Source organism: Psammomys obesus, unplaced genomic scaffold, assembly GCF_907164565.1.
Source record: "Psammomys obesus unplaced genomic scaffold, mPsaObe1.curated_primary_1811, whole genome shotgun sequence".
NCBI classification, from domain to species: domain Eukaryota; kingdom Metazoa; phylum Chordata; class Mammalia; order Rodentia; family Muridae; genus Psammomys; species Psammomys obesus.
In genome coordinates this window covers 4835978-4848523 of record NW_026589732.1, presented here as the reverse complement: position 1 = coordinate 4848523, position 12546 = coordinate 4835978, and the positions used below count along the sequence as shown (strand labels likewise).

At 43.9% G+C, this 12546-nt stretch overlaps 1 protein-coding gene across 1 annotated transcript; it reads right to left on the bottom strand.

Moving 5' to 3' along the window:
• Positions 1–5085: 5085 nt before the first annotated feature.
• On the bottom strand, positions 5086–12091 carry Cavin4 (caveolae associated protein 4). The gene is made up of 2 exons (XM_055605242.1): positions 11684–12091; positions 5086–5745 (listed from the first exon to the last, which is right to left on the bottom strand). The coding sequence occupies exons 1-2, from the start codon at positions 12089–12091 to the stop codon at positions 5086–5088; spliced, it is 1068 nt and encodes a 355-aa protein (XP_055461217.1).
• Between the last annotated feature and the right edge of the window lie 455 nt (positions 12092–12546).

The following is a 12546-nucleotide window of genomic DNA, read 5'->3' as shown; positions in this document are numbered from 1 at the left end:
GTAGAGGCTTAAACACCCCAAATAAAGTAGCTTTTTTTTTCTTTTTAAACCGCTGCAGGTGGCTTTCCACTAGATTGTAGGTCTAATGAGATCCTAATAAATGATGAATATTGACCCATGAGATCATTAGGAACTTGGGTGTTTTACAATATGAAACAGTGGGCAAACCAGTCAGGAGTGACTCCTGCATGGACCTAGCAAACCCTACCCACTGTGGCATTTGTCACACATCAGGATCCTCTTGACATAAGTTTTGGAGAGGGAGTGCCATGTCTGAGAGACCCCTTGCTCTTCCAAATTAATGATGTGGAAGATAACCAAGGCTCTGATTTCCCTGAAAAAAAAAAAAAAAAAGAACTCAGTTTGGGATTTTGTCAGCTATGAAAATCCCTCCTTTTTAAACTGTCAGAATTTTCTGATGAAAACCCACCACTTCACCTTTTTTTTGTCAGTAATACACCAGGCTGGGTATGTAGCTTGGTCAGTAGAGTGCCTAGCACATGTAAGGCCCTGGTTGGAAACAGGAAGATCAGAGATTCAAGGTCATTCTTGGCTACATATGTAACAAGTTTGAGGGAACATGAGAAACTAACCCCTCCACACACACGAAAATGTGTCTCCCAGCCTCTCCTCTAAGTTTTGCCCCCTCCATCAGCTCTCACTTGAGATCAGCACTTTTCAGTGTGTCCAAAACAGACCCCAGTAGAGGGTAACAGCCAAGTTCACCGTGCCTGTGAATATGTTTGTGCAAACAGGTGCCTACAAAGTTCAGAAGAGGGCACTGGAAACCAAACACTCTTGCAAGACCCAACAAGTGTTCTTAACCACTGAGCCATCGCTCCAGCCCATAGGTGACATTTTTTAACTCTGCACATCAGGACTCAAATCAGGCAGTGCCTTCAAACTGAATCCGACTTTCACGTGTTGGTGGTGCCCTTGTTCCAGCCTCACACCCTCTGACTCCTTAACACCTCCTGGAGGGGGTCTTGGGCTCACCTCAGAGGGGACGCTTTCATTCCAGCTCTGAGTGACAGGCCTGTAGGCCTCAGATGAAATGGGATGTCCTCGTCCAAATCTTGCTTCCTCCTGAAGCTACACTAGAGCATGCAGTTCCCCAAAGGAGACACAAAGGTCCACCTCCTGTCATGGCTCTGCATGCTACCTTTGCCAACAGAATCTTCATATACACAAAGCTTGTAGTAAGGACGGTCTCCGTTTGCTGCTTTGTGTGGCATTTCCTCACAAGGAAAGGGGAAGGATGTATTGTACAAATGCATCTTAAATCCCTAATACATTCTGGTGTATTATGCTATGATTCAGATCCAAGATGACAAACACCAAAAGATGATAGTGAAACGAAGGCTCTTGTGCAACCAAGGCTGAGCTGAGCAGCCACGTGTAGCTGGATAACCGGCCCTGGCCAGCGTGGTGGGTTATGGTGGCTTTTATTGAAGTCTAAATGGAACAAAGCACTGCATAGGCTGCGATTTTCAGGTGTCACACCACACACAAGAAAGCCCCCCATGTTAAGAATCAGGAGCTGTTTTTCTTTGGAATACACAAGCAGGCAGAACTCTGGCCTTGAACAATGAATAGACTGGAGGGCTGTGACCTTCCATCTGTAAGGCAGCTCGACTTCTCAAGGGCACGGCTGTCCTAGAGGGAGAGCAGAAGAGTGAGGAAAGAAGCCCAGCAGCAGCGTGGGTAGGCGAGCCCTAAGAGACTCAAAGGGAAGAAGCAGCTGTTCGGGGCGGCATAAGTGCTGGGGCATCACCTACTCAAAGGGGTCACAGGAGTGACCCCAAGACTGAGCTGGGAGCTCCTTCACTATAGACCACAACACACCTCAAAGAGGAAGAACTGAGGATGGAAACATGATGATCCTTCCCCTTATTTAAAGATCAAAACCTCAATTTTCTTACTAGAATTCAAAAACCAGAAGCTACAGAAAACCTGTCCCAAGATAAAAAAAAAAAAAAAAGGAGGGGGGGGAGAGTACAGTGATTTCATTTAACCAAAGTACAGTTCACATGGTTCTGAGGAGCAGTTTGCATAACATGACCCATGACTTTAGCAGCTAAGAATCACAATGAGGGGTTGAGAGATGGCTCAGCACATAAGAGTACTTGCTCTATAACTGTGGGAATCAGAGTTCAAATCCCCACTCACAAAAGCAGCTCCCCTGTGAAAGGCAGCAGAGATACAAAGATCGCTGGAACTTGCAGGAAGAGACCCTGCCTCCAAAGACCAGGTGACATGATAGAGGACACCTGATGGACCTCATCTGGCCTCCACACACGTAAGTATACACTCATACACAGACATGCATAAATAAGTCTTTTTAAAAAATCACCATGACCACCAGGCCTGTTCCAAACCAACTTCTTTAATGTGTACAAAAGGCAAAGAGTGAAGTCAAAATGGTTATATTTTTAATTTGGCTTATATCTTGTCATTCATGAAAACTTGCTTTTTGGGAACATGCACAAGTCTGCTCTTGGCAAGGGGAACATCCATGCACACTAATGTTCGATTCTCTAGCCTCAGGACGCCTGGATCATCACAGGCAGGAGACAGGCCTGCATTTCCCCGTCTACCCCGGAAGTGTTTAAACACCAGCTCCCCACCCCTGGTAGCTACGGCTGTTGTTCTGCTCTGTCTTGTTACGAGAAGAGGGTAAGGGTTTGGGTACATTATTTAGAGGTTGATATGTGTAATTCTGCACTGCAGATGAGCAAGTAACCTAGTGTTTCCCTAGTGTTCATCAAAATAATGAACACTGACTAGAATATCACTTATGTTAAATGAATGTGTGAATTTTGCAGCCCGTTATCTTCCCACCATGAAAGCAGGATGAAGGTACAAGAAATTATGTGCGTGGAATTTAGGAATATCCTAAACATGGAAAGACGCTGATACATATTTACGGCAGAGGGAAAATCCTGGCAGTGAGAATGAAGTACAGGATTATGGTGAGCCTCCAGCAACAAGAGACATTCAATGTTTCTGGGGTCACACAAAGTCTAGTAAGACGAAAGCTGACCCGGTCCTAACTGCTCCTCCATCAGACTCTAACACAGCTGCAGAAGAAATGCTTTGTAAGATGTCCAGGCTGGGTATTAATGAGTCAATAAACAAAAGCCCTAGATATTTGCAGAAAAAATATGTTGGCCCAACTGAAACAAACTGAAAACAAACAACTGTAGTTCCTCCATTCCTCCTATCCCTCGATTTACTACATCTGTAACTTCTCTGTCTCCCTCCTACCCTTGGTTCACTACATCCTCCTTCATTTGCATTTTGCTGTTTCCATTCATCACTGGTTTAAAGATTTACAGCCATAACACTGGCCTCACATTTTGCAATAACATCATTTTACATTCAAATTTATTCTTGGACACACAGCCTCCTTCTAAGCTGTTATAAAAATGTTTTTGGAATTATTCTTTCAAAGTTTTATTCAATGCTGCACATGCTTTATTTTGTAATATTAAAAAAAAATAGCAAGATGCCCAGTGGTGGTTCTCTATGAGTTCGAGGCCAGCCTGGTCTGCAGAGCGAGTTCCAGGACAGCCAAGGCTACACAGAGAAACCCTGTCTTAAAGAAAACCAAAAAGATAGCAAGATGAACATGTCTTCAAGGCTGAGTGAAAAGAAAACGATGCCGAACCATACGGATGAAGAGAACCCATGCTTACCTAACTCTGCCTGTGAGCGCTGGGGCAGCAGGCACACAATCCCACACCTGCGCATGTGTAACTACTACATGATTACTAAAAAGCAAACTGAACATGAGTGAAAAAAAAATTCAAAATTTCTACCATCGCTTCCATCTCAGAAAAAAAAAAAAGAGACTGGAAGATTTCAGTGTGCTGGTGCGCAGAATCAGCGTAACCGGCCCTCAGCAGCGGTAGCTGCTTTTTGGCTGCGCAGATCTAAATCTGAGAGCTAAGTGGGCTCTGACGTCCTCCAAAGCAGCTGTGACAAATGTTGATGGGCACTGTTCTGGACTATAGCCCTAAAGGGTTCACTCTAGAAAAACAGGGTATTGGAGGTCACTTCTATGCCCACCACATCAGGGCAAACTTTAGAAAAGCTGTTTGACAACTGGGCCTGATTTCCACCTCTTGCTGTCCAACAAAACTCTGCTTGTCTACCCCACATCCAAATCTAAAGGCGATCAGAGACAGACGTTAGCTTGCGGCGAAAGACCCAAGGTTTGGTTCCAGCTTTTAATGAAAAGGTGCTCGTCCAAGCATTTATTTTTCACTCCTCACTCTGTGAAAAGACTTGTGCAGTTCAACTTCAGCTTCTGCTCAAGTCTGGCCTCACTGCCCGGACCAACGGCTTCTTCACAGATGAAACTGTTCAGCTCTGGTTTTGAGGGACCAGTGTGGTTCGTGCTTGTCCACTGGATGTGTGCCTTGTCCTCACACACTCTGTGATGTACCCCTCAGATCTCAAGTCCTTCAAGAAGTACAGGGCCAGCAAGCACCCTCCCCCGCCCCCAACAATTTCTATCACTGGATGAGTATCTCACTAGCAATAAAGTTATAATGCCACAGCTAAATGCTCAAGCCCAAAACTTACGGGTTATTCCCCCCTCACAAAAGAGCTTCATAAGGGGTATATGGCTACTGCTTCACTAATGAATCTCCAGATGTGAACATCTGAATAGCAGTGTACTCACTAGCTGCTCCCTCTTGAGACTGGACTTGCTAATCCTGACCCAAACCTACAGTTTGTTGCTGAATGATGGGCACAGATTTGTCCTTCCTAGTGACCAAGCATCTAACTGACCTGAGCCACACAATTATTTTCTCACTGGACAAGAGTTGCTCCAAAAGACTTGACATAAGAGAAAAGAAAATTCTGTCAGAGTCATATAATCTCAGGGGAAATAGAATTTCCAAGGAAATTATAAGAAAACTGTATATATATTTCTATAATCTTTAAGATTTTAAAGGTAAGAAATGAAGCTTTTATACCGATTGCCTTTCTATTGGACATGAACCTAAATGACTACACTATTCAAAACTGTGACCACCTGATTTAAAGTGATTGATGCTCACACTTAACTCCTCTCTATGAGGACTGCTTTAAATCCAACAGGAGGGACTCATCATCCTCTACTCTCACCTGGGGTTTAAACGTCACCTTCAAAGGCTCAGGAGTCTGGGGGTCCCCTCCTTCTTGGGGAATGTACCCTACCTTGGCCACTTCCTTTTCTGTTTCACTGATTTCATCGGGGTGGAACTCATGGATGGGCCCCAGCGCCAGGCTACCTGTGATAATGTCCACACCCATCCCTCTGTCTCCCTCCTGGCCTTCCACCTTGGGATCCTTAGGTTTCCTGAGGCTGCGCATCTTAAAAGCTTCCTTTGAGGGGGCAGCATTTGAAATCGACTTCTTAAATCTTTCCCCTGACTGCTTCAGCCTCTCTCCCGACTGCCTCAGCCTCTCTCTCCTCTCAGGCGTGACGATTCTAGTTCTGATTCCGCTCACTTTCTTGTCAAGATTCTGCCGTGTCTTCTGCATGTTTTCTTTGGAAAACGCCTTCTTGATATGATCAATGTGCTCCTTGCCTGACTTTCTAAACCTGGCAGATCTGCTTTCTTCAGCATAGTATTCTTCGTCCGATGAGAGCTCTATTGGGGGATCAAAGACTTCCTCGACCTCCTCCTGGCTCTCAGGCAGGCTCCTGTCTTTAACAACAGACAGGGATGAAGGGCACCGAATATCCTCCTGAAGGAGAAAAAAAGCAAGGTATGTAAGTGTTTCCTGTGTGGCAGGCATCAGCCTTTACTTCTAGCCACACCTTACAACCTGTCTCCATGCTGTTTGTCTCCAGCCTGCATTCCTCAGGGTCTCTTTCTCCTTGGCCTTTCTCTCACAATACTGTATCTTCATTTCTCCACTGCAAACATAACAAATTTCTCCATGTAGATATAGCACAGGCACATTTCAGTTAGAGGCGCAAACCTCAGGCCCATCGTCATCCTGTCCCCTGACATTGCTGTTCCTGTCTCTCACCCCAGATACATCCTCGCCCTCTTGTCCCATAGTCAACTTGGCCTTAAGTTCTAGCAATAACAGTGAAAAACATTGAGTCTGCTTCCCACTCCTCTATTCATGTCTTAATCAGCTCCTCATCACCTCAGGTCTGAATGTGGGCCATCAGTCTCCTCCAATCCCTGCCCTTCCAGACCATTGGCTGAGAATTTCCCGAGAAATGCTTCTATAGCAGTCTGGTTATAGCCCACTGAAGACTTCTGAGAGCCCATCAGTGCTCACAGAGAAAAACTAAACCTTACAGGATGCCTAGAAAACTCTTGACCTGAACCTACTCTCCCCCTTCCCCAGCCCAGAGATGGAGACACACAGTATTAAAGTTCTTCAAACACAAAATATTTTGAACCCTCTAACAAGATAAGTCCACCCTATAGCACCCTGGATGTACATCTCAGGATAGCTATGGATGTGTCCCAACATATTTGCAGATGGCAATGTCATATCTCTGTGTCAAGGTCAGATAACCACATTCTACACCTTTGTGTATGTGGCTGATTCTATCTCTCATGCCCCTTTACCTCATTTTTAGCTTTACAAATGATAGCTTTTTTAAAGAATCAATTCCAATGCCCCAACTCCCCCCAAGTAGAGGTAAGAAGGCCAGGTCAAGAGGGGCTCTGTGGCCAATAATGAAGACAGTAGTTATGATTCTGTCAGGAAGACTTCTCAAGGTTTTGAAGACAACGGTGACATGATTTGACTCATGCTGCGTAAGAGTCACTCTGCTGAGGGCAAGCCTCAAGGGTAAGACAAGCGAGGAGGGATGACAGAACAGTACTGAATTTAAGCTAAGGGAAGGTGGACCAGGCATTTGTGGGCATGGGCAGGGGTGAGAAGTCTTCTAACTGCAGATCTGCTCTCTAGGTCAGAATCCATAGGACCCATTGCTAGAGCAACAGAGGGAGGAATCTGTCAGGCACAGAAGCAAGAAGAGGAACCTGGAGGGGAAGGGAGAGACACTGTCTTTGAAACGCACACTGGGTATGCAGGCAGAGAGGCGGAGCAATGGGGATTCAGGAAGAAGGTGAGGGATGGAAATGTGTACTCAAGAACCATTAATGCAGAGATGGCCTTAAAGGTCATGAGACGCTTGCACTGGAGAGATGGCTCAGTCGGTGAAGAGTTTGTCACACGTGGGAACCTACGTTCAACCCCCAGAACCCACATGATAAAAAGCAAGGCAAGGGGAAGAGCTTGGGCTCAGAAGGTGAAAACGGGCCAAGCAAACCTGATGACTGGAGTTCAAATGGAAAGAGAAAATCAGTTCCCATAAACTGTCCTCTGGATTCCATACACATGCTGTAGTACACTTGTGTCCACACTTGCGCGCACACACACACACACACACACACACACACACACACACACCAAAGTCAAGAAATCAGAAGACAGAGTAGTGTTTCATTCAAAACTCCTCAAAGGCAAAGGGTACCTCAAAATTCAGAATGAAATATACTTTGGAAAACTACCATAGATATTATGTATCATTCCCAGAATGACTTCAGGTCAAACAAAGTCTCCTATCAAGTGAGTCATTTAAAAAGTTTTATTTTGCTTCCATGGTAATCCATGCCTATACCCCCAGCTCTTACGAAGATGAGGCAGGAGGATCACAAGTTCAGTACCAACCTGGATTACACAGTAAAACCCTGTTAAAAGAAGAAAGGGAAGAAGAGAGGGAGGTAAGCAGGGAAGAAAGAGAAAGACAAAGAGGGAAGGAGGAAGAGGAAGAGAAGGAAAGAAAGAAAGAAAGAAAGAAAGAAAGAAAGAAAGAAAGAAAGAAAGAAAGAAAGAAAGAAAGAAAGAAAGAGAGGGAGGGAGGAAAGGAAAGAAAAACATTTAGGTTTTGGTTTTAAAATGTTTTGGGATTCATTGTTACAAAATCATGGGTTTTGAATCTGTACATAAGAAAAGAAAGAAAGAAAGAAATGGAAAATGCCATCTAGTAAAAAAGCCAGGAAGCAGGACCCTAAAGGATAAGGACAAAGCAGCTTAAGAGAGAATCAACTCTATCAAAGGTGTCAGAAGAGAGCCAGTTAGAGACAGGGCAGCTCAGGGCACAGGTAAAAGGAACCCACTGTGCCACTTAAAGATTATTCTAAAACACAACAGGCAAGACCTAAGGAATTATGAGATTTTTAAAAACCGAGCCATAAGTTACAATTTCTAAATGAAACAGTATTGATACTTGAGATCCAAGTTGATTCCACTTAACAAACAGATTCAATAAATATACAAGGAGGACATTTGCACATACTTTAAAACATAACCAGCCTGATAGTCAAGAAGGCGTCCTTAGAATGGAATTCCTTAACTCAAGTGACATTTTTGGATACAGGATCAGCGTGCTCATGAGCCTCCCTCTCCCCAACAGAGGAGGCAGAAGTGGGTGTCTCATGACTCTCTGATGAATCAGTTAGAGGCAGTGAAGTTATTCCTCTCCCTTCCTGACACCTGCTGTGGGGAGCAGCCTCAGCATCTGAGTGGGCTGGGCGTGCCTGAGAAGGTATAATTAGGACAGGAAAGAACCAAAGGGTACTACTTGGTAGGCAAAGATCCCTACAATCTTCAGTGAAGGCATCAGACACAGGGAAATGGGAAGCACACACCCTTCTCTTCAAACACACAGACAGTGCAAAATCAGGCTTACCCACAAATGCCAACAGGGCAAGGGTGGAAAAGGGCCTTGCTGGGGAGTCTATCACAGCCCCTCTGCGTCAGCGCTACTGTAAGGTAAAGGGCGGGGTAAATTAGAGCTGGCTTCTGATTGCAGTCACATTTCTGTATGAAAGTCCAGGTAAAATTAGCTTTCTGTTGTTTTGGGGGCAGGGTCTCACATAGCTCAGGCGTGTCTCAAATTTGCCATGTATCTAAATTCCCAATCCTCCCGCCTCTAGACCTCACAAGTGGTAAAACTATTATAGGTGTGTACCACCACACCTGGTTTAAAGAGAGGTTTTTGTAACAGAACGAATACTATGGGTCAGAGTTAAGTGGGAGTCGGTATAAAACTAACACAGATTGGGATATTTTGGATGCCCAGAAATCTGGGCATTATCATTAGAGGATGTTCAAATCTTACTTGTGGTTACCAAGTCACTGGAATTATGAGAAGATATGCTCATGCCATGCACAATGAGAGGAGTCACCAGGGTGAACAAGTGTTCAAAGAGAGCGTCAGACAATTTCTAAATACCAACATCCTGAATTTGGTAAAAGTTTGGACATATACAACTATAGAAAACAGGATACCAATAAAGATTATCAACAAAAGATATACCCAGGAAAAACTTAGGAAAAAATCTGAAATGGAAATGAAGACATACTTTAGCTCAGCTTAAAAATAAAATTTAGAAGGGACAATCTTCAAATAACTATGAGAATTAATTATAGATAATTTTAACTGCTAAAAATAACCATGTAAATATCATACACATCTATATACATTCTAACATATAACAAGTACATAAATCTGAGTCCTGTGTATACAACATGAGACTTCAAAATTTCCCTGCAGGCTTATAAAAGATAGCAATTGTTTTTTTCTGACAAATTGGTGCATAATTTGAATAACTTAATATCATGTAATCTTCAAGATATACTATCTTAAAAGAGGTTTATCATTAGCTAGTATCTTTCAGTTCCTTTATGGTACGACAAGAACAAAACCCAGAGGGAAACTACTAGTAGGTTACAGGGCATAGAGACAAACAGAGAATTACACGAGCAGATGGGGCCAGTTGGGATTTTTCTGTTTCTTTGCTGTAGCTTCTGTGAATCCTGAGGGAACCCGGGTCCACAGCTTTACATATAGGTCCCCAGACACATTCGACCCCAAGTGCACTTCCTGACATAACACAGGAGAGCAAAGGGTGAGTGCCCAGGCCCTGGAGTGAGTGGATTTTTTTCTCCAGTCCCATGCCCAGCTCACCACTGTCTGCACCAACACTGGAGCTGACACCTCAAGTCCGGTGACATCTTTAAGCCTAGAGAAAGGAATCTGGGAGCCTGGAGGGAAAGGGTGATGGGAAAGGAATTCTAAAGACACAGGTCCACTCTTCTGTCTTTGAAATAAGCACCGCATCTCTCTCCTCCTATTTTTTCCTAAATAACCTGTGTACTCTTAAAAACAGATCCAAAAATATCACTCGCCCATTCCAGTGTAACTTGACCACTGGAGAGAGAACTCCAGGACTGACTAATGCACAAAGACCACACAGGCTACAGCCCCTGAAGTTTCCACCAACTGTGTCCTTTCGTTTTGTTCTTCCAGTGTTCTATGCACACAGCCCTCCACTTTTAAAAGTATATAGCTGTGCAAATGTACTGACGAACATTCCCGCCCATGCCTGATTTTATGTTTAGAACAAAACTCTGACATGAAATTTGGGGCCAGAAGGTTTGGAGATTTTCAAAGTTCATAATACACATGATCAAAAATGCCTTTCAAAATGTTGTGCCAACTAATTCTCCCGATAGCAGAATAGGAAGGGCAGTCTTCTCCAACCTTTACACCCTGAATTTAAATAATGGCCATTATTTAAATGGGTGAAAAAATAATTTTGTTCTCACCTGCTTTGCTTTTATAAACTTTCCTGTTATCATTATTTTTTCTTAATGTGGGGAAAGAGTTCAACTTGTCCATTTTAATTTATAAGAGTTTAAAAAAATATACTATAGACATTATGCATTTGCCATAGGTATATTCCAATTTTTCAAGTATCGAGCAGTTATAAGAATGCAGCAAAAAGAAAAAAAAAACAAAAAAAAAGAGGCTTTTCAAGTAAGGAATTATCCAAGGAATTTCTATATTATTAAAACATAAAACTTAAATTGAAGTTGTGGTTCTTACCTATAATCGTAGCTCTTGGGAGGCTGGGGTAGGAGGACCTCCATAGTTTGAGGACAGCCTGAACTACTACACAGTGAGGATTAGATCAGCATGAACTACAGGCTGGATGGTCTCACAAAACCAGGAAAATTTTTTAAAATAAATAAATGGCCAGATTATTCACTTAGAAGCAGGTAATGCTACTTATTGTGATTAATACAAGAAAATGATGGACAAATTATATTCAGGGTAGTTTTTGTTTTACTGATTGGGTTTCTAGGCTGCCTATGGCAAGAATAAAACCATGACTGCAGGGGTGCTGTTTCCTTGTTTTCTTTTAGAAGGACGTTGTATATCAAGCACTAGCCTCAGCCATGCGGGCGAGTGTTCTACCACTGAACTGCATCCCCTGCTCTTCCCAGCAAAGACAGTTTTTAAACTTGACATTTCTTAGGACCCTTTTGGTTCCAACATTCTAAAGTCTACTGGGTCACTGTGCTTAACAGGATTCAAATGCTGAAAGAACCTGACAGTATTAGGTTTCAAAGGCAAGAAATAGCCCAAGCCACAAGTCACAGTTCGCATTACAAGACCAGTAAGAAGCTCGAGAAATGGATGACAGCGTCGGTTAGCGAGAGATGGCTCTTTCCTGAGGCGACAACTCAGCGAGGTCCACATTACCATACGCCATGGCAGAGAGGTGACAGAGCAAACCCCTGTGGCTTGAGGACAACGGATGAAAGATTATAGTCACCAAGCTGACCCCACGTGCAAGCTTACCTGGAATATTACCACGCGGAATTTGTTTTTCTTCATTATTTCTTCTTGCTTGGTTGCAACCTTCGTTACGTGAACCTGTTGCTTCTCCACCCGGGCCTTCACGTCTTTAATGTGTGCACTGACCTTCCGGGTCTTCTCAAACAGCTTGTTGACAATGTGGCCAGTGTTGCCGTGAGACTGTGAGAGCTTCAGCAGGTCGATCTGGACCGACTTGATAGCGTTTTCCATCTCCCTGTGCCTCTCCTCTATTCTCCTCTGGCTTGCCTGCACACTGTCCACCACACTGGCCACCTTGTCCAGCACGGTCACGATGGTGAGAGCAGCATCTTGGTCTTCATCTTCAGTCACACTCGACAATCGATTCCGGTGGCTTTTACCAGCGTTTGAAGTAGACCCGTTGTGCTCCATTTCACTTCTTTCTCAGCACAAGATGTCCTATAGCAATGGATTAACCCTACACGTGAAGCCAACAGTCAGGCTGGTAGCAGGCGACGAAGCTGCTTTCAAGGCTGAAAGCGGCACCCTGGAGAGTGGTCAAGTATTTATAACTACAAATGCCCATACGTGACTGTCCTGCAACACGAGCCCTTGCAAAGCACCGGGGCGGTTCCAAGCATGCTTGCTGACTGACTAAGGGCCTCAAATAGGACTGTGTGGGTGGCAGGGAAAGCTGTCGGAAGAAGTTCACTAAAGCCTCTGTGCTGCTCATACTAAGCCCACAAGCCAAGGAACTGCAAACACTGAGCAAAGTTTTTCTCTTTGGGTCATTTCAAGCTATAGTGTGTAAGAGGAAGGAGAATTCTTGAACTGCAATCTTCAGTACTAATAGACCAATATCAAAGAATACAATAAATAAACACACA

Coding starts and splice junctions, on each gene's coding strand:
- Cavin4 (XM_055605242.1), bottom strand. CDS start 12,091: ATGGAGCACAACGGGTCTACTTCAAACGCTGGTAAAAGCCACCGGAAT. Junction 5,746..11,683: donor TCCGCGTGGTAATATTCCAG/GTAAGCTTGCAC, acceptor TTTCTCCTTCAG/GAGGATATTCGGTGCCCTTC.